Here is a 19,278-nt window from a genome sequence, read left to right on the forward strand (position 1 = left end):
TGGGTAAGCTCCACTTAAGAAGATTCGGGACCGACTTTTCTTTTTAATTATTTCCCAATTTTCCCCGGGAAAAACCTACCTCTGTATCCATAGCGTGTAACGGGTATAGTTTTTGCAGCTTCCCCCCTCTCACTAGGGTAGTGAAGGCCTTTTGCTTTTTTTATACAAGTACAACTATCTGGTTTGGCCCACGATTTAAATGGCATATGTTCCTCCTTTTTTACTTCCTTTACTCCCAAAATTCTCTCATAACTTGTGATCTCCGCTAGAAAAATATCTGCTGTCCATGGAAACTTCATAAGAGAAATAAACCGAAAAGAAACGCCACTGATATGCCCCCCTCCATCTCATTTGATATCTTTGATAGAGTTAGAAATGAGTGATTTGTGCGAAAATTGTTAAAAATATAAAGTTGCTAAATATTATCTGGTGGTCCTATATACTACAACTAGTATATTCTCGTAAGGTGTTACTTTTTATTCCTATAGTTACGTAGTTATCTAGCTCCCATCTGTGTGCGCGGTCAGCGTGTTCGAGCTTCCTCTTATGAGAGGTGTGGGTAAATCAAAATAAATAGGTTAAATTGGAGCTAAGAAAGTTTGCCCATTTGTCCGACCTCCAGTCCAAGTCAGCTTAATAAAATATCCACCCTATCCCGTTCCTCTCCGCTTCTTCAGCAGTTGGAATATTCGCCAAAATGAAGCTCGATCCAAAGGCGATGCGGTATCTTACCATAGAGGACTTCCGTACCCTTGCAGCTGTATGTTCACGCTCTGGCTTTCCCCTGCCGTCCTTTTTCTCTCTTGCCCCGCCCGCGGTTCAGGAGAGCAGCTACATAACATCTTTTCCCTCCTATACCCTAGACAGCTTGATATCAAGGACACTGACTTACTCACTTTCCTTCTGGCAGGTTGAGATGGGCAGTAGGAATCATGAAGTTGTACCGACGCCATTAATCATCCAGTTATCCGGGCTGCGCGGTGGTAGTATTGTGCACAAGTGTATATCGAATTTGGCAAAGATCAATCTGATAGCGCGAGTTAAGAATGCGAAATGTACGTACGATGTTCCTAAGAGATGTTTTACAGTCTTCTATATGTCCTTTCGAGTCTCAATTTGCGCAAACTAATATGTACGTTTCAACTCCAGACGACGGTTATCGCCTCACCTATGGCGGCCTCGACTACCTCGCCCTCCACACCCACCAAAAACAAAAATCCATATACTCTGTCGGTAACCAAATCGGCGTCGGCAAAGAATCAGACATCATCGTCGTCGCCAGCTCAGACGGCGCACAACGCATTCTGAAAATTCACCGTTTGGGGCGCATTTCCTTCCGCACCGTCAAGACCAACCGCGACTACCTGCGCCACCGCAGTTCGGCGTCCTGGATGTACATGTCACGCCTAGCAGCGATGAAGGAATTTGCGTTCATGAAAGCGCTACGGGACCATGGATTTCCTGTGCCGGAGCCCATTGTGCAGAATAGACATACGATTGTTATGAGTTTGATTGATGCGTTCCCGCTTAGGCAGATTTCATCCGTTCCGGATCCAGCGGGGCTTTATGCGGAGCTTATTGAGATGATTGTGCAATTGGCGGGGGTGGGGCTTATACATGGAGATTTTAACGAGTTTAATATTTTGATTAAAGAGGAGGCTGTGGAGAAAAATTCCGACGTTGCGAAGGGGAAAATGAAGGAAGGTGATGATGGAAGAGAGGAAGTTGAAGTCAATTTGATTCCCGTTCTGATTGATTTCCCGCAAATGGTCTCTGTGGATCATCCCAATGCAGAAATGTACTTTGATCGAGATGTGAATTGCATCAAACGGTATTTTCAGAGGAGGTTTGGGTTTGTGAGTGATGAGAAGGGACCATTTTTCAAGGATGTGAAGAAATTGGTGGGAACAAAGAAAGGTGGAGCAAGATTGGATGTCGAGGTTGAGGCATCGGGATTTTCGAGGAAGATGGCACGGGAGTTGGAGGCGTATATGAAGGAGGTAGGGGTTGATGGGGACGGAGATGCTGGAGGGGAGCGTGATGACTTGCGGTCTGATGAGGAAGGGAATGTAGGCGAAACTGAGGGTGAAGTGGAAGATGAAGAGGGATCTGAAGCTGAGGAAGGAAATGAGGATGAGGTGTCCCTAGATGGTGAGGTCGATGCTCTGGGAAATCTGATACGGAAGAAATTGAAAGGACCGCGGGAGGATACGCAAAAGGCGTCTGAATCTAAATCTACAACGGATAATAGGGATTGAGCAGCTACGGATATCACGTTCTCAATGACAGGGTGCATTGGTAGATTTCGAGTCTTTCTACCTATTCTATATACGGCGTCTGGTTTAGCAGTTAACTAAGGGGGTTACATATATGGTGTTGGGTTTGGCAATGAGCATCATAACGAATGAGTTCATGATTTGGCGTATAGAATTTAATGAAAAATGATCATATCATATATATATTCCATTATCCTTCTTATATAAATTTGATATTTATCCTATATTTGCCGTCCAACTGTCTGATGCTGGATGCCCATACTATCGCAGGCAGCATAAAAATTTACGGCGGCCCACAAGCACCACCCACGCATTTTCGTTCGTTTCTTCATTTTCCATCCAATCCTCAACTTCTGCGGACTTCAAGAAAATGACCCATTGAATCTCTTTGCTATTTTTGATTTACCCTTTCTCTTCCTTGTTTCCACCTGTCCATCAGATACACACAATGCGCAAAAAGGTAGCAGAGACCACACTGAAGCTCCGTGAGGCCCGGCCCTTCATATTCCCCATTCCCCTCGACCAGCGGAAACAAATATACTTGTACGAAATAGATCCCCAGCTATCAAGTCTTCTTTATTCCCCCTCATTGCTAGTGTCATATGCATACCAGCTCTACTACTACTCCATCCATTGGGGGCCAATCTCAATTTCACCTCCAAAGGAATGCAATCTCTAGCTAACCTATGCGATTTCATCTCAAAACCAGGCCCGACTTCGTCATCACTCTCATCCGCACTCCCTTTCTCCCACCACGCTATGCCTCCTTTTGGGTCCCGCTGACCTTCAACAAACTCGACATTAAGGACTATCTAAAACGCGTGTACGGCGTGGACGTGGTAAAAGTACGGAGTTATGTTGAGCAGCAGAAAATCACACGCGAAAGGCCTTGCGGGAAGGAAGGATATGGCAAATGGAGGAGACCGATGGCTAAGAAGAAGATGACGGTTGAGATGACTGAGCCGTTCATATGGCCTGAGGAGCCGAAGGATTATAAACCGTAAGCCTAAGTTCATTTTGTTATTTTTACCCATTTTCCCGTCCGCCAGCGCTACCATGTTATTTGTTTATTATCTTCTCTGTCTCTAATCACCTGCTTTATTACCCTTATACAGATGGGAAAAGGAAAGGTTCTTTGAAACCAAGGAATACCAGCGGGATATATCAGAAAAGATGGAGCCTGACGCCAAGAACAAGGCCCCGGAAAGAAAGTGGAAAACCGTCTCAGAGCAGGCGAAGCGGTTGCTGGACGGGAAGGAGAAGTGGGAACCGACTTGGAAGGCGCTGGGTTTAAATTACGAGAGACCTGTGATTGGTGGTGAGGTGAAAGGTGCGAAAGCGATGCCTGCTGAGATATTAAAGGGGGTTAATCATAAGGGTCTTGCGGAGGAAGCGGGAAAATGATTTAAGGTTCGCCTGGGATTTTGTATGGATATGGAATGTGCTCTTCTTTTTGCAACATCTGCATTGGTTTATTGGGATCATTTTCGATGTGTTTTTCTCTTTTTTCTCGTTGTATATCCCCTACCCCCTGCATGGGTGGGATCAAGTGGAACTGGGGTATCTTGTTCATGTATAGAAATCTCATGTATAGAAAGGAAAATAGGGAAGGCAGGGGACTGCAAATGCCTTAATTGTTTTCTTGAAATGTATTATACAAAGAGAGATGTTTTGCTGTGAGATGTTTAAGCGACGCAGGTTGTATAGCTTGTCCTGGGTTCTTCTGAAAGACTGTTAGGAAGCACCGGTGAGACTTCCTACTGACGCTGAAAGTATGAATATGGAGACTTTCCGGAATCTGTGCTCAATAGTAAAGTCGATTACTTCATTAGTGGCCTATGTACAGTGCAAAATGCCAAACGATTCAACAACTCGATGGGCAGGCAGAAGTGATACTTCCTTCGACAGGATATAACAGATACAAGAAGAACGTAACTCTCTGCAAGGGACGCCACGATAAATAGAAATTTCAAATCAACGATCAGGGAGACTAGTAGACAAAGCTGTCTGAAGCGGTTTCCGGCACAAGCATAGAGCGAAAAACAACTTTATGAGACGAGTGTAGAATAGAGTGTTGACTGGAAGAGTGACGATAAAACAAACCAATAAGCTCAGTTAACTATGTTTGGATACAGAACGGGTGGGAAATAAAATAGACCAACAATTAGGCAAAAAGGACTACACGAAAAAGAAGCAAACCAAAAACACCGCTCGCTAATTTGCAACCCCTCAACGGGACACGCAGGGGAAATCGCCATGACCCTATATTATAGTCTACTCTGAAAAACGGGAGTGTGTTCGCCTGGCCAGTGACCCTGCGGCCAGATGTGTCGGATTGCTTCCCAGATGTGACTGTGGGGAGTTAGTAAAAAGTGGAACGTGTAAATCAAAACGGAGGACGAGTAAAAAGGAAAAAAAGGAGAACTCTTACTTGACGTGCACAATCTCCAAACTATTCTTAACCTCCGCGGGTACATCCCTTACATCCTTACGATTGTGTTCCGGGAGCAGAACTGTCTTCACACCCGCACGGTGCGCGCCGATAAGTTTCTCCTTGATGCCTCCAACAGGCATCACGCGGCCCCGCAGCGATATCTCACCCGTCATAGCGACGTCTGGGGGCACTGTCTTGCCAGAGAACAACGATATCAAAGCAATCGTATGTGCAAGTCCAGCAGAGGGTCCATCTTTCGGAATCGCGCCGGACGGGCAGTGCACATGCAAGCTGCGATGTTTCATGATATCCTCATTCGGGTCGTGGGTGAGGGCCAAGTCATACGAATGCGCTTTCACCCATGTAAGAGCCACTTCGACAGATTCTTTTAGCACATCGCCCAGTTTCCCCGTTAGCTGTACGCGGCCGTTCCCTGGCATATCGGCGACTTCGATGAAGAGGATGCTACCCTGTCCGCCCGTGGAGTAGGCGACGAGACCCGTTACGATGCCCGGACGCGCGTGCTTTTCGGCGATTTCCTCGTCGAAGCGCTCAATGCCGAGGATCTCGTCGAGATCTTCGATGGAGACGTTGGGGTTGTAGGTTTCTTCCTTGCCTGCGTCTCGGGCTTCGGCGTACTGGACGGCCTTGTAGCGGCAGACGGAGCCAATTTCGCGCTCGAGATTGCGTACTCCTGATTCGCGGGTGTAGGCTGCTATGATTTTCTCGAGAACATCGTCAGAGAGGATGACTTGGCCATCTGAGAGACCGTTGGTACGGATCTGTTTGGGGACGAGATGGCGGGATGCGATATGGTTCTTCTCGACTGTTGTATAGCCTGAAAGTTGGATTGTCTCCATACGATCCAACAACGGAGGGGGGATGGTATCCAGAGAGTTTGCAGTGGCGATAAACAATATTTTACTCAGGTCGATGGGGATGTTGATGTAGTGGTCTGAGAAGCTGTGGTTTTGCTCAGGGTCAAGCACTTCTAACATTGCAGCTGATGGATCGCCATGGAAATTGGAGCCGCCCACTTTGTCAATCTCATCAAGCAGGAAGACTGGGTTGGCAACGCCCACTTTCTTTAGGCCATTCACAATAAGGCCAGGCATAGCAGCGACATATGTCCTGCGATGGCCGCGAATCTCAGCTTCGTCTCTTACGCCTCCAAGAGAAATGCGATGGAATTTGCGACCAAGTGCTGTGGCCACGGATTTGGCAAGACTGGTCTTTCCAGTCCCAGGAGGACCGACAAGAAGCATAATTGGAGACTTATCTCCCATACGCTTCGCCTTGAGAAGCTGCAGTTTGGTTTCCATAGCATCTCTCTTAGCGTCAGAATTAGATTCAGCTTCATCACCCTTGTTTTCAATAGCAGCTAAATCCGTGGAGAGTTTCGAAATTTGGTTCTCAACGTCCTTATTGAGGGTCTGTTTCAACTTGAGGACAGCCAAGTACTCCAGAAGTCGCTTTTTAATTTTCTCTAGGCCGTAATGATCATCGTCAAGCTGCTTTCTAGCTTTCTGGAGCGTTTCCACCCCCAGCTGGTCTTCAGTGACTTTGGTCCAAGGAATCTCGGCTATGTTTTCCAAGTACGTTCGACAAACTCCATATTCGGCGTTGGAAGGGTTCATCTTACGGAGCCGCTTGAGTTCTCTGTCTGCTACCTTCTGGGCTTCAGGGCTCAACTGAGCATCCTGAAGCTTCTGTTGTAGTTCATCAATTTCGTTTGGCTCCTTCTCTTCTCCACCATCACCAAAGCCTCCATTGATGCCGGATGGAAACCCATTCATTCCCGCCATAGAGCGTCTGGCAAGAAGTTCTCTTTGGCGGGGATCCAATTGGTTGATATCAACGCCAAAATTTGAGGGGTTGCTCGACGTGGTGACGGAAGTCACCTTGATGTTATTCCTCATGCCTTGAACCTGTCTGGACAAAAGTTCGACAACTTTTTCCAGTCTAGCCTTCAGATCTACTGAGGCAAGAAGCTGTAGTTTTTCTTCGAAGCTAGTTTCCACCACATCAGCCATAAAATCAGCGAGCATACCTGCTTGGGAGATATTCTTTTTGGCAATGAAAAGCTCGAATCGTCTAGCAAGCAAGGGCGAGATACCCGCTGTCTGCTGGGAAAAGAAGGAGGTAAGTCTAAGGAAGGCCAAAAGTTCTCTTGACAAACGTTTGACCTGATCAAACAGATTCACAATTTCTAGGTCGGTGGCAATAGGGGCTGTGGGTCGATATGAGTTAGCTTGGTATCTACAAATGATTTCCTTTATATCAAAGTAGGGCGCACCGATCTCATCATGTAGAGTAACATCAGCCTCAAGATATGGACTTTCCCTGGTAACCTTGCGAATCGAAAACCTCCTCAATCCCTCTACGAGCAGATATGGTTCGCTATTTGGTCTCCCCTGAACACCAACTACCTTAGCCACAGTGCCATAGCCGAAGATATCGTTCTTGGAAGCTTTGGATGGCTCCACTGTCCGGGAAGCCTCTGATCGTGCACTTGCTGCGTCCCCATTCTCCAGCAGTTGCTTGCCATCCCTGCTCAGAAACGGCGAGCTGAGGGGGACACAGCCAACAAGGGTAGCATTTCCGGCTTTTGAGGAGGTTTTGCTGAAGAGAGAGGTCAGGAGAAGAGGGATATCAGCACGGTCGGAGAGGGGGATGCGGAGGGTGACACCTGGCAGGAGAACCGAATCCTTGGCCAGGGCCAGCAATGCGAGGTTTGTTGTTCGCGAAGAATTGGTACCCATAATGGTTGAGGTCCTAAATGGGTCTGATAGTAATTACCTAGGTAACCGCTAACTCAAGGGCTGGTGTTATGTTGTGATCGCCCAAGAGAGTGAGAGAGCGCGTCGCCAATGTAACAATGAATTGCGGAGATAGTTATATTAAGTAACTAACTAGCGCACGCCTTGTGAGGCCGAATGAGACTTGATTAAAAGGTGGTATTTGAAGTCCAGAAGCGAACTGAGGAATTCAGCACAGAGCGCCTCATGTAAAGAGAACGGAATGGTGGATAGCGATGCTTTGAGAGTCTTCGGTGACGTGTGGCGAGAGGGAGGAAAGGGAATGAGGTGAGGATGGGCGATGGGCGGGTTGAAGTATGAAGCTATCTCTAAGCCCGATGCCGAGGTTACCTCTCTCTGGCAGCACCAGAGCAGACCGGAACAGAGAGAAAATTCCGCGACTGGTGACGTAATTGGGAGATAATTTTTATTGCGGCATTGATATTGTTATAATTATTTTACCGGCTTCTTTCTACCTCTATCATGTTAAAAATTGCTGTAGTTATGGCTGTGTAACTGTATCCAACTACTGCGTACATTGACTGTAAACTTCTTTCGACAACCAAACCAGGTGCAAGTTTCTGGTGGCGGAACTTAAAATTTCCTCCAACTGCACTGCAAAAACCGAACAATACACAATTACCTGCGTTTCATCTGCTCAACTACTCCCTGCGTGCGTAATTATTACGATCAAATCAATTGCCTCCGATGCCTCGATAGACCCGGATTAGTTCTGCAATCCGCTAACTAATCTATTTATGCAAGGAATAGTGTTTGCTGCGAATCCCTTCCCTCCGCATCTATAATCATGGCATCTGCCCCTCCTCCACAAACACACCCGGCACCCGGAACGACGCCGACAACAACTCTAACAATTGGCACACGCAAGTCAAAACTTGCCCTGCTACAAACAGATCTAATACGGTCTTCGCTTAAAGCCGCCTGGCCGGAGTATGAATTCAGGGTTCACTCCCAGGATACTGCGGGGGACTTGAATAAAGTCACCCCGCTTCGCGAATTCACCACCAAGAATCTTTGGACCGAAGAGCTTGAGGAACTACTGGTCGCGAAGAAGATTGATTTTGTCGTTCATTCCTTAAAGGGTACATGTGTCTTTTTGCTTGATTTTTATTTGTCTCATCTGATCATTCCAATACTTGTTTCGTCGGGCTGTTCCTTTCTTTCTCTACATGCTCATCGATAACAAGCTAACAAATATATCCCATTCTCTAAATAGATGTCCCAACCCAGCTCCCCAAACCTTGTGCTCTTGGCGCTGTCGTGCCCCGCGAAGATCCTCGAGACGTCCTAGTCATCAAAAAGGGTCTACCAAAAATGACCCTGGCAGAACTCCCCGCAGGATCCGTAGTAGGGACCTCCTCCGTCCGGCGCATCGCTCAGCTATCACGACACTACCCCCATCTCAAACCCCAGGATATACGAGGAAACATTGAGACACGATTAGCAAAGTTGGACGCGGAAGACGGACCATTTACCTGTATCATTCTAGCCGCTGCTGGCCTTCTGCGTACCGGTCAAGGTGCGCGCATCTCCCATTTCCTTGACTCGAAGAACGGCAAGATGCTGCATGCTGTTGGGCAGGGGGCGTTGGGGGTTGAGATACGCGCGGACGATGAGCGGATGAGGGCGATGATTGAGAAGATTGGGGATAGGAGGGCGACGTTTGCGTGTTTGGCAGAGAGGAGTTTGTTGAGGACATTGGAGGGCGGCTGTAGTGCGCCGCTCGGGGTTGAGACGGAGTGGGTGAAGGGTGAAGGGCAGGGGGAGGTAGAGAAGTTGAGGCTTAGGGCTATTGTGGCCAGTGTGGATGGGAAAGAGGCTGTGGAGGTTGAGATGGAGGCGGAAATTAGGTCGGAGGCGGAGGCGGAGTGGTTTGGGAAGACGGTTGCGGAGGAGTTGATTGTTAAGGGTGCGGGGAAGATATTGGAGGTTATTCAGCAGAAGAAGAAGATTTGGGGGAATTAGTTGGTTGGATTTTTGTCTGCGTTTCTTTCTCGTTTTATTTTCGACTGCGATATGAAGGGATACCCCGAAAATGGCTCTGGCGACTATAGTGGATGCTTTCATATATATGTTAGATTTGCCGGAACTACAGTGGATACCGCTGATATCTAAATAGGCAATAAGTCATGATATAGAACTCGGGTCCAAAACAATGAAATAAACAATCATTGTCTACGGCTCTCGGGTCCAAAACAATGAATAAACAATCATTGTCTACGGCTCCCTTTTTCATAAATTTACAGATTTCCCACTTTCATCATGTGACTCGATGAGCAGCCGCTTGCAGCAGCCTTGCACCGAACAACTCAGTCAACATCTCGCTCCCATAAGAACCATAGGATATCCCCAACCTTCCGCCCCAAGTGCATAGCCCCATACCCAAAGCAAGAAATTATTTCAATGTGTTAACTATGATTAAAGAAACGAAACCAAATGATTACCCACGCATCTACCTGTTTGGAGACTCGCTGACGGAGCGCGCTCGTTACGAGTCTGATAATGGGTTTGCATGGAAGCTGGGTGAATATTACGATAGGAGGGTAGAGGTTGTTAATGCAGGTGAGTTGTGCTTGGTATTTCGTTCTTTGTAATTCCTACATATTTTGATTCAGGATAGATGGGCAAGTTGCGTGGGTCAGAAAGATAGAATGCTGTTTTCGATGCTGGCTGGCAGCGATGTTGATTTAGAGAGAAAGTGGTTTGATTGATCCAGTGCTGATTTGTCTAAATATTCGCAGGATATTCCGGGTAAGCTGAATCCTAGCAGATTTCCTTATTCTTTCCCGGACGGTAAAGGATTCAAGTGCTACCCCTCCTCTCTAGAGGTTGAGGAATCAAATTCTATATCTCTATTCCCATATGTGCAATAACCACCCCCTAAATGCAATTGCTGTATCTAAACCCAAAACCCTCTTCCAAAAACCAGACAAACAACAAAAAGCCTCCGCAAAACCTTTGAAAAATACATCATTCAAGTGATAGAGAAGCGCGGTCCTCCTGCACCCTTATTCATATCTATTTTCCTTGGTGCAAATGACGCCTGCCTCTCATACACAGATCCCTACGTGCCCCTCCCTGAATTCGAGGAACACATCCGATACTACGTGAACAGCATCGTAGATCACTCTGGCACGCAGGAGACCAAAGTGATCTTAATCACACCTCCGCCAGTGGACATCCCCTCGGTCAGAATGGGGCTTGTTAACCACCTGCCTGAAGTCGAGGGTGTCTTGAAGTCGGTTGCGAGGATGGGAAGGGGACATAGGACCTGGGCGTCAAAGCGGGCCTTTGCGGAGAAAATTGTTGAGATTGGAAAAGAGTTTGAAAGGAAGACGGATCGTGTGGCTGTGTTGGACTTTTGGACTGCCGTGACTAAATTTGCGTGCGAGGAGAAGGTGCCTGATGGGGGCGGGTTTGATAAGCTGGATCTGAAGGAGAGGCTGCCCGGCTCGGGAATGCCTGGGGCGACGGAGTTTGGGAGGGAGTACTTTATTGATGGATTGCATTTTGGTAGTAAGGTATGTCTGTTTGTGTTTTCTGTATTGAGTGGGCTTTTCACGAAACTGACTTGAGTGTTTAATTTGTAGGGATATGAGATTTTGACCCGCGAATTGTTTGGGTTACTGCTGAGCAAGTGGCCAGAATTGGAAAAACAGAATTTCCCTCTCCGTGTATGTGTCCCATCTCGATTTCATATGTATGGGAAAAGGTATCATGTGCTAACATAGGATTACCACCAGGGGTGACCTCACCATCCCTCCTCTTTTGGAGTGCAGGAGAGAGATAGGGCGGGAAGTGAATGCCAAGGTGACACCAGGGGCGGTAGATATTCAATGATACTCTCCAAAAATCTTCTTCCGATCGAATGGATTTATTAGCCCCTGTTTAGAGTGTTACCTGATCCTCGTGGATTATCTTCCGTGAACTCATCCCACGCTCTTGCTTTCATGGTTTCTTCGTCAGCTTTTTCCAAGTCATCTTCGTCAATTTCCTTCGGCTGGCCAGACTGCTCGCCACCCCCTTCAATAATACCCCCTCGCCTCCTCTCCTCCTCTAGATATTCATCAATAGACATAGTCGGGAGGCTATGACCGGGTCGGAAGACCCCCTTTTGAAGTTCCGTTCGCTTGCTTGTGAGGACAAATGGTTGTAGTGGTACCCCGCTCTTGCTTAGGAGTGGCCCTGTTCCGCCCCCACGAGTATTTTGTCCGAGCCCTACATCCAAACGCTCGGGAAAGCCAGACTTATCGCTTCGGTCACGTTTCCTTGCATCATGATCGTAAACGGGATGAGCAGAGGGGCGTGCACTTTGGGCGCCTGTGAGCATAGATAGTTCTTGGGATAGCATGTCTAGGGCCTGGAATGTCTGATGTGTATAGAGCTTAATCTCAGCTAGATACAATTGTCGAACTAAATCTTCGTCGTGTTGCATGCCGTTTTGGTTTTGCGAAAGATGCTGCCAATTTTCATGATATTGATTAGCATCCGCTTTTTGTGGAGAGTGGATTGTGGACTATGGGGTAGGTGCATATAAACCTCTAGCCGTTGTTTCAACTCCTTCTCCTCTCTAAATCTTGATACCTTAATATCCCTTCGCTTTGCTGCATCGTTCAAAGGTGCCAGGGTAAAGGAGGCCGGATTATCCGTGTAACTTTCATGAAGCCTCTTATCGTTCGGGGAGAGTAGGCCATACTGATCTAAACACTCCAGATACTTTTCGTATTCGTCCCGTGAGCGCTGCAAGCTCTTAATACGATCTGCACTGTACGATTTTTGAAGGAGATCGGCTAGGATGTAATCAACTGTGAGGTACCTGTGGCATTCGGGTAACAGCATTTCGTTTAGTATGGCTTGTTCTTTTTTCCGCCGGAAGTAGAAGAATAGTAAATTATATAGTTACGAACTGTAGGTCTCCAGTGGTGATGTCCTCTAGCGACTCATTGCCACTGAATAGGGACAGATGCGCAATGCGGCGTTGACATTCTTCGAACTCCGCGATAACGTCACTAAGCTGGATTATAGATTCTGAAGATGCTGTGTCCAGAGCTTTTTTGTGGGATTTCGCGCGAGAGAAGAGAGAGCTGAGGGTTTGTATGTCCATAGTTGACCCTATAACGACAGGTATATACAGAAGATAGTTGAGGTATTTTATAAAGGTCTTTAATTGGGAGATAACTTACTTTGGCGCTGTGAACTTTGGCAGAGGTTGAGGTTAAAGTCATGTGAATTTAAGCTTCTTGCACCCCTTCAACTGCTCAGAGTTCAACCTCAACTTTGTAAATTGTTGCCCGAAACCAACAAAGAAAAGGAGTATATTTCCAATTGTGCCTCTAATCTTACTAGAAATGAGATGTTTTGGTGGATGTGATGTATATACCTGCAATTAGGAAAATCCAAACATGAGTTTCTTTGTTCTCTGCACTTGTTCTTTCATATTATCCTCCAGACTCATGCGGAGCCAACGGATCATCAACATCTGCATCGGATATGGAGGATTTGTTTTCCTTTGTTTACATAGATCCGGGCTTTTTAAGAGATTAGGATTATCTCATACCCATTTCCATCTGTTCAAGAGGCCTATTCCTCTGAACTATTCTACTCTCATTCACTGCCTTGGGTCTATATCCACAGTTCAATATCTTGATTCCTTTACCAGATCTGATGCCTTCCAAGACAAGCGACCTCTCACAGAACCATTGACCACAGCGTGATCCATAGTCCTGTCTCCCCAAAGAAAGTGATGGAAGATAAAGAAGAAAACGTGGATCTCATGGTCCTAGAAAATCAGTCCCCTGTAGTGTTCGACGACCCTGGTGGATCGGATAGCGAGTCAGACAGCTCTGATCAGATTTCACTAGAGCCAGAAGATCGAAGACAGAAACAAAACGAAATCTTCAAATCTCTGTTGGTATCCCCTATTAACCTTGAGCCGACTTTGCGTTTTCTGATGGAATGGACTCACATAGGCTGTCCAAAGGAGCTGAAACAATTACGGCTGAGGATATTCAGAAGGCAATGAAAGTGAAGAACGACAGTGAGCTTTCTATGTCGAAACTGATGGCAAAGCAGGACTTCGCATCTGTCATCCACGACCCAAGAGAGTACCAGTTGGAGCTGTTTGAGAAGGCGAAGACAACGAATATCATCGCTGTGTTGGATACTGGTATGCGGCCCTCTATCGCTGCTTTTCTGTATATTGATATTAATATGGATAGGATCGGGCAAAACATTGATCGCCGTACTCTTGCTCAAACATATGATTCGAATCGAATTGGCTGATCGAGCTAGGGGAAAACCGCCCCGTATATCATTCTTCTTGGTTTGTCTTGCTACCTTCCCAAGCTAAGAGTAAATATCTAAATATCTGATTAATAGGTCGATAGCGTGACGCTTGTGTACCAGCAAGCCGCCGTCCTGAAAGAAAATATTGATTAAAGTATCGATAAATTCTGTGGAGCATTGCAGACTGACTTATGGAGCAAGGAAACCTGGAAAAGGCACTTCTCAAAAAACATGATCATCGTCTGCACGGCGGAAGTACTATATCAGTGTTTGCTTCATTCTTTTATCCAGATGGAACAGATCAATCTTCTTATTTTCGATGAGGCCCATCATACGAAAAAAGACCATCCATATGCGAGGTTAGAAGGTTCCATGTTTTCTGCCCATTCTGTGTCCGTGGCTGATGGAATTTATAGGATTGTAAAAGACTTTTATTTACAGATGACTGAGTCACAACATAGGCCTAAGATATTTGGCATGACAGCATCCCCAGTTGATGCGAAAGTTGATGTGGTAACAGCTGTAAAGTATACCATCCCGACATTACCATCCTCATCTCTCTCTCTACTAATGGTCGTAATAGATCACTGGAGATGCTGCTCGATAGCCAGATTGCAACTGCCTCTAATTTAGATGCTTTGCGGCAATCGGTAGCTCGGCCAACCGAACAAGAATGGGTCTACGATAGACTGGATCCCGCTTTTGAAACCGACTTATACAAAAGCATGCATTCACAATTTGGGAATATTAGTGTACTCAAGAAGATGTTCATCTGTTCCTTGGAGGCCACCTCGACATTGGGGAGATGGTGCTCTGATTGGTTGTGGACTATCGTATTGGACGAGCCCTCATTGCCTAAATTGGAAGGGAGCATTTCTAGGCGTTATATACGTACCAGCTCTGGAAATCACACTAAGGGAGTTGATGAAATGATTAAGAGTCTTCGCGAAGCTGTGAAGGTGATAAAAGATCACACCTTTTATACTCCGGTTGACTGTCCCGAACATCTCAGCCCAAAGGTACGACTGTTGCACCATCAGCTTTCAAAGTACTTTGAAAGGCACACAGACACAAAATGCGTTGTCTTCGTGGAGAAACGGCATTCTGCGAGGCTATTAGGAGAATTGTTTTCACTAATAGGGACGCGGCACATGCGGACGGGTGTGCTTATTGGTGTTCGCACTGACGAAGCCGGCGGCGAAAAGGTCTCCTTCCGACAGCAATTTTGGACACTGCTGAAATTTCGTAAAGGAGAGCTTAACTGCTTGGTGTGTTTGTTTTCTTCGTATTCTTGACTTCTCTAGTTGTCCTGCTAATTTGTGAAGTTTGCAACCTCTGTTGCCGAGGAAGGATTGGATATACCAGATTGCAATTTAGTTGTTAGGTGATAACACTCATCTCCTATTCTCTCATCAGCAAGTGTGGAGCTTACAGTGATTTAGGTTCGATCTTTATAAAACAATGATCGAGTATGTGCAGAGTCGGGGGCGCGCTCGGCATCCTAACTCCGTAGTATGATTGCTCCCCCAAAAATTTTTGTTCCTCTCTTTAACTATGACATGCAGTATGCGCACATGATGGAACGAGATAATCTCATTCACCAACGGTGCCTTGATGAAGCTCAGGAGGCAGAAGTTAGTATAGAATGAGAAATTCGGCTGTTCCGAACTAACAACTCCAAAGAACATCATGCGGCAATTTTGCGAATCTCTCCCTGAAGACAGAATTATCCGTGGTGCAAGTGACGAATTGGACAAGTTTTTGTATAAGGAAAGATGCCGTAAAACTTTCACCGTTCCCAGCACTGGCTCAAAGCTGACTTACAACTCTGCGCTTGCGGTCCTTGCGCATTATGCAAGTTCTTTGGTAAGAAGAAAATATAATCATGAAGCATATGGTGGCTAACGGCATCCAGCAATACGAGAATGAGATGTCAACCCGAGCAAATTACTTCATTCATAGAATACGGGGTGCTTTCGTCTGCGAGGTCGTGCTCCCCGAGAAATCCCCTGTCCGAGGCTTGACGGGAAGACCAGCAGTAGCGAAGCTGTCTGCCAAACAATCTGCCGCATTTGAAACATGCTTGATGCTCAGGAAGAACGGGCTTCTCGATGACTACTTCCTGTCTAAGTATCACAAAAGACTGCCGCTTATGAGGAACGCAAAATTGGCTATCAAATCGAAGAAAACGAATCAATATGATATGATGGTAAAGCCAAAATTGTGGGAGAAGTCTCGTGGCATGACCCCTTATGAGGTTCATGCCACTGTTTTGACCTTGCGGCCCTCTGCGAAGTTACGGCGCGTGCATCAACCTCTCGTGTTGTTAACACGGGAATCACTGCCCAAATTTCCTGTATTTCCGCTGTATCTTGAGACTGACATAGAGTGCGATGTTGTTTCAATCCCTCTACGAGCGTCGATGCAGGTTTCGCAGTCTGAGTTGGACCTGTTCACCACGTTTACGCTTAGGATTTTCCAGGATTTGTTCCACAAGGTATACGATCACCAACCAGCCATGATGCCATACTGGCTTGCACCGATAAGCTTGGAATATGGGAACGTATTGGAGGATTCAAACCTGCGACAACTTATTGACTGGAAAATTATCCAGCATGTTCAGGAGAACCCGGAAATCTGCTGGACCTCCGACATGCCACGCAGTTCTTTGGAAAACATATTTATGTTCGACAAGTGGGATGACAGATATCGCTATTTCACGTCTGAATTGGAACTAAACATTCGTCCCTCAGATCCACCGCCACCAACTATGGCAAAGAGAAGGTATATGGACAGCATAATGAATTATTGTATAAGTTTGTATAAGAAATCTCGTCTAAAATTTCTTGGGACATGTGATTGGAACCAGCCGGTTGTTCGTGCAGAGTTAGTTCGACTTCGCCGAAACCTCTTGGATAGGACGACGGAGCATAAGGGAGAAGAGACGTCTTATTATATTTGTCCGGAGCCCCTGAGGATTTCTGCTGTAAGAGAGCTTTCCCGACTGCAATAATTGCAGAGGCACTAACTTTCCGTAGTTACCCGCGCCGGTGGCTGTATTTGCGTTTACTTTCCCAGCGATGATTAGTCGCATTGAGTCCTACCTGATTGCTCTCGAGGCATGCAACAAACTACAGTTGACCATCATTCCGGAACTCGCTCTCGAAGCTCTGACAAAAGACTCGGACAATACAGAAGAACACAGAGCTGAACAGATTCATTTCCAGCGTGGAATGGGCAAGAACTATGAGCGCCTGGAGTTTTTGGGAGACTGTTTTCTGAAAATGTCGACGTCGATATCGCTGTTTGCGATGAACGCTGACGACGACGAGTTCGACTTTCATGTCAAAAGGATGTGTTTGATCTGCAATCAAAACCTATTTAACACTGCGATGAGTCTTGGAATCTATGAGTTTGTCCGCACACAGGGTTTCTCAAGGTTCGTTTTGAGAGTTCCTGTGTTTTGTTTTTGTGCCTTCACTGACAACGGGTTCTCTCCACAGACGGAATTGGTATCCTGAGGGTATTAAGCTTCTTCAAGGTAAGGCCAAGTCTGAAACAGCAGAAAACAAACATTCTTTAGCCGATAAATCAATTGCGGATATCTGTGAGGCTTTGATCGGTGCTTCCTTGTTGTCTGGGGGAAGAGTCCATCGGTTTGACACCGCGGTCAAAGCAGTCACTGCCTTTGTAAACAGCGAGAATCATCAGGTCTCGGACTGGCAGAGCTATGTCGGATTGTATTCATTGCCTCGTTATCAGATCGCAGAGGCGGATGATACTCAACTGGACCTGGCTCAACAGATTGGGGATCGTCTGGGCTACCGTTTCAAGTACCCAAGGCTTCTCTCGTCTGCATTCACCCACGCTTCATACCCAACGGGATGGAGTAAAGTTCCATGTTATCAGCGACTAGAGTTTTTGGGTGATTCGCTGCTCGATATGGTTTGTGTCGAACATTTGTATCACAAGTATCCCGATCGGGATCCTCAATGGCTCACGGAACATAAGGTATTTTCTAGTCACCTTAAAATGAGAGGATGGTATGTAATGGGATAAAGCTAACGATTGGTAGATGGCTATGGTCTCCAATAAGTTTTTGGGTGCAGTTGCTGTTAAGTTGGGGTTACATAGACACCTCCTTTATTTTAGCAAAGCTCTTTTGGGTCAAATTACTAGATATGCGGAGGAGATTGAAGCTACTGAGACTGAAAGCATCGATTCACCAGACTTTTGGACAACGACCAGTGACCCTCCGAAGGTGGGTGATTTGGCTCACTGAGTATTGAAGTTGCGGGGGACTGACGAGATGTTGTAAATAGTGTCTGCCAGATATGTTGGAGGCATATATCGGCGCAATATTTGTCGACTCGAACTTCAGTTTTGAGGTGGTGGAAGATTTCTTCCAGCAGTGCCTCAAAAAGTACTTCGAGGATATGAGCATTTACGATACTTTTGCTAACAAGCACCCAACGGCATGTACCCCTTCCTCGCACAGCTTTCATGCCCGGTACATGCACACAAGGATGGTAGCTAATACCAGTTGCAGACATACTTACACAACCGACTAACGATTGATTTTGGATGCACCAACTTCTGCTTGAAAGCCGGTGAGGTAGACTCTGTGGATGCCGCAGAGCACCGGGTGCTTGCAGCGGTTATTATCCACGACGAGTTTGTAGCGGAAGGCATTGCATCCTCCGCAGGGTATGCAAAGGTTAAAGCCAGCGAGAACGCACTTGCGAAATTGGACGGGCTTCCCGCGTTCAAGTTCCGGGAAATATACCGCTGTGAGTGCGTTGCAACAAGTAAAGGGAAGGCGAAGAGAAAGGGATTTAAAAAGAAGAGAGATGACTATATGCGGGTAATTAATTCGTTCCAAACGGGATTGTGCGAGTGTTAACTCTTAAATCGATGTTTCGAGATAATACCTTACTTGAAAAACAAAACCCAAAATATTGCTATGATTAGTTCTTCAACCCAGAGGACTTGTGTTTATAGAGCACGTGAGCTCAAAGAGATGAAATAACAATCCCCCGATGTGTGTCGGAGCGTTTTTCAATTTTTTTTTTTTTTTTCTTCCCTTCAAACCAACATTTTCCTTTTTGTATAATTAGCATCAAAGCAGCGATCCGACCTTGGGGAGGAGGCTTGGACGAAGTTCGAGGCTTCCCGCAACGTTTAGGCAGGTTCTAGCGAAATGAAGTAGACTAGACCGTTCACGGACTAGTGTGATTGCCCCTGACATTGCCAAGGCCCCGTCCCGTGACCGCAAGACACGCTGCGTGAAACAACAAACCTTAAGAAAGTTTACATTTACAGGCAGGAGCTCAAACCACCGCATTGCATTGCTCCTTGCACGCCGTTCTCCTTTTCCAACGGTGATACACATCCCCAGCTTACTTGACTTCCCTGATCAACGACCACGCCATATCGGTCAGTGTACTACAGGCTCTGGAGCTCC

General features: G+C 46.4%; 8 protein-coding genes across 8 annotated transcripts; 6 read left to right on the forward strand and 2 right to left on the reverse strand.

Moving 5' to 3' along the window:
* Window positions 1–697: 697 nt before the first annotated feature.
* On the forward strand, window positions 698–2,258 carry PADG_05561 (Atypical/RIO/RIO2 protein kinase; the record flags this gene model as incomplete). Its single annotated transcript, XM_010762749.1, has 3 exons — window positions 698–760; window positions 911–1,055; window positions 1,150–2,258. 3 exons carry the CDS (start codon window positions 698–700, stop codon window positions 2,256–2,258), a joined length of 1,317 nt encoding a protein of 438 aa, XP_010761051.1.
* Window positions 2,259–2,724: 466 nt separating this feature from the next.
* PADG_05562 (mitochondrial 54S ribosomal protein YmL41) lies at window positions 2,725–3,680 on the forward strand (the record flags this gene model as incomplete). Its single annotated transcript, XM_010762750.1, has 3 exons — window positions 2,725–2,819; window positions 2,986–3,276; window positions 3,392–3,680. 3 exons carry the CDS (start codon window positions 2,725–2,727, stop codon window positions 3,678–3,680), a joined length of 675 nt encoding a protein of 224 aa, XP_010761052.1.
* Window positions 3,681–4,543: 863 nt separating this feature from the next.
* On the reverse strand, window positions 4,544–7,472 carry PADG_05563 (ATP-dependent protease La; the record flags this gene model as incomplete). Its single annotated transcript, XM_010762751.1, has 3 exons — window positions 4,544–4,628; window positions 4,708–6,940; window positions 7,007–7,472. 3 exons carry the CDS (start codon window positions 7,470–7,472, stop codon window positions 4,544–4,546), a joined length of 2,784 nt encoding a protein of 927 aa, XP_010761053.1.
* Window positions 7,473–8,316: 844 nt separating this feature from the next.
* On the forward strand, window positions 8,317–9,494 carry PADG_05564 (porphobilinogen deaminase; the record flags this gene model as incomplete). Its single annotated transcript, XM_010762490.1, has 2 exons — window positions 8,317–8,611; window positions 8,746–9,494. The coding sequence occupies 2 exons, from the start codon at window positions 8,317–8,319 to the stop codon at window positions 9,492–9,494; spliced, it is 1,044 nt and encodes a 347-aa protein (XP_010760792.1).
* Window positions 9,495–9,943: 449 nt separating this feature from the next.
* PADG_05565 (uncharacterized protein) lies at window positions 9,944–11,278 on the forward strand (the record flags this gene model as incomplete). The annotated part of the gene is made up of 5 exons (XM_010762491.1): window positions 9,944–10,091; window positions 10,271–10,280; window positions 10,459–11,050; window positions 11,120–11,203; window positions 11,261–11,278. The coding sequence occupies 5 exons, from the start codon at window positions 9,944–9,946 to the stop codon at window positions 11,276–11,278; spliced, it is 852 nt and encodes a 283-aa protein (XP_010760793.1).
* Window positions 11,279–11,406: 128 nt separating this feature from the next.
* On the reverse strand, window positions 11,407–12,633 carry PADG_05566 (uncharacterized protein; the record flags this gene model as incomplete). Its single annotated transcript, XM_010762492.1, has 3 exons — window positions 11,407–11,988; window positions 12,069–12,345; window positions 12,437–12,633. The coding sequence occupies 3 exons, from the start codon at window positions 12,631–12,633 to the stop codon at window positions 11,407–11,409; spliced, it is 1,056 nt and encodes a 351-aa protein (XP_010760794.1).
* Window positions 12,634–13,272: 639 nt separating this feature from the next.
* Window positions 13,273–13,967, forward strand: PADG_11945 (uncharacterized protein; the record flags this gene model as incomplete). Its single annotated transcript, XM_010762861.1, has 4 exons — window positions 13,273–13,436; window positions 13,499–13,695; window positions 13,748–13,851; window positions 13,908–13,967. 4 exons carry the CDS (start codon window positions 13,273–13,275, stop codon window positions 13,965–13,967), a joined length of 525 nt encoding a protein of 174 aa, XP_010761163.1.
* A 78-nt stretch (window positions 13,968–14,045) lies between these two features.
* PADG_11946 (uncharacterized protein) lies at window positions 14,046–18,999 on the forward strand (the record flags this gene model as incomplete). Its single annotated transcript, XM_010762862.1, has 11 exons — window positions 14,046–14,341; window positions 14,398–15,090; window positions 15,328–15,448; window positions 15,498–15,680; window positions 15,730–16,800; window positions 16,853–17,253; window positions 17,318–17,825; window positions 17,890–18,075; window positions 18,137–18,293; window positions 18,422–18,604; window positions 18,932–18,999. 11 exons carry the CDS (start codon window positions 14,046–14,048, stop codon window positions 18,997–18,999), a joined length of 3,867 nt encoding a protein of 1,288 aa, XP_010761164.1.
* Window positions 19,000–19,278: the final 279 nt, after the last annotated feature.

Source organism: Paracoccidioides brasiliensis (assembly GCF_000150735.1).
Source record: "Paracoccidioides brasiliensis Pb18 unplaced genomic scaffold supercont2.6, whole genome shotgun sequence".
Classification (NCBI taxonomy): domain Eukaryota; kingdom Fungi; phylum Ascomycota; class Eurotiomycetes; order Onygenales; family Ajellomycetaceae; genus Paracoccidioides; species Paracoccidioides brasiliensis.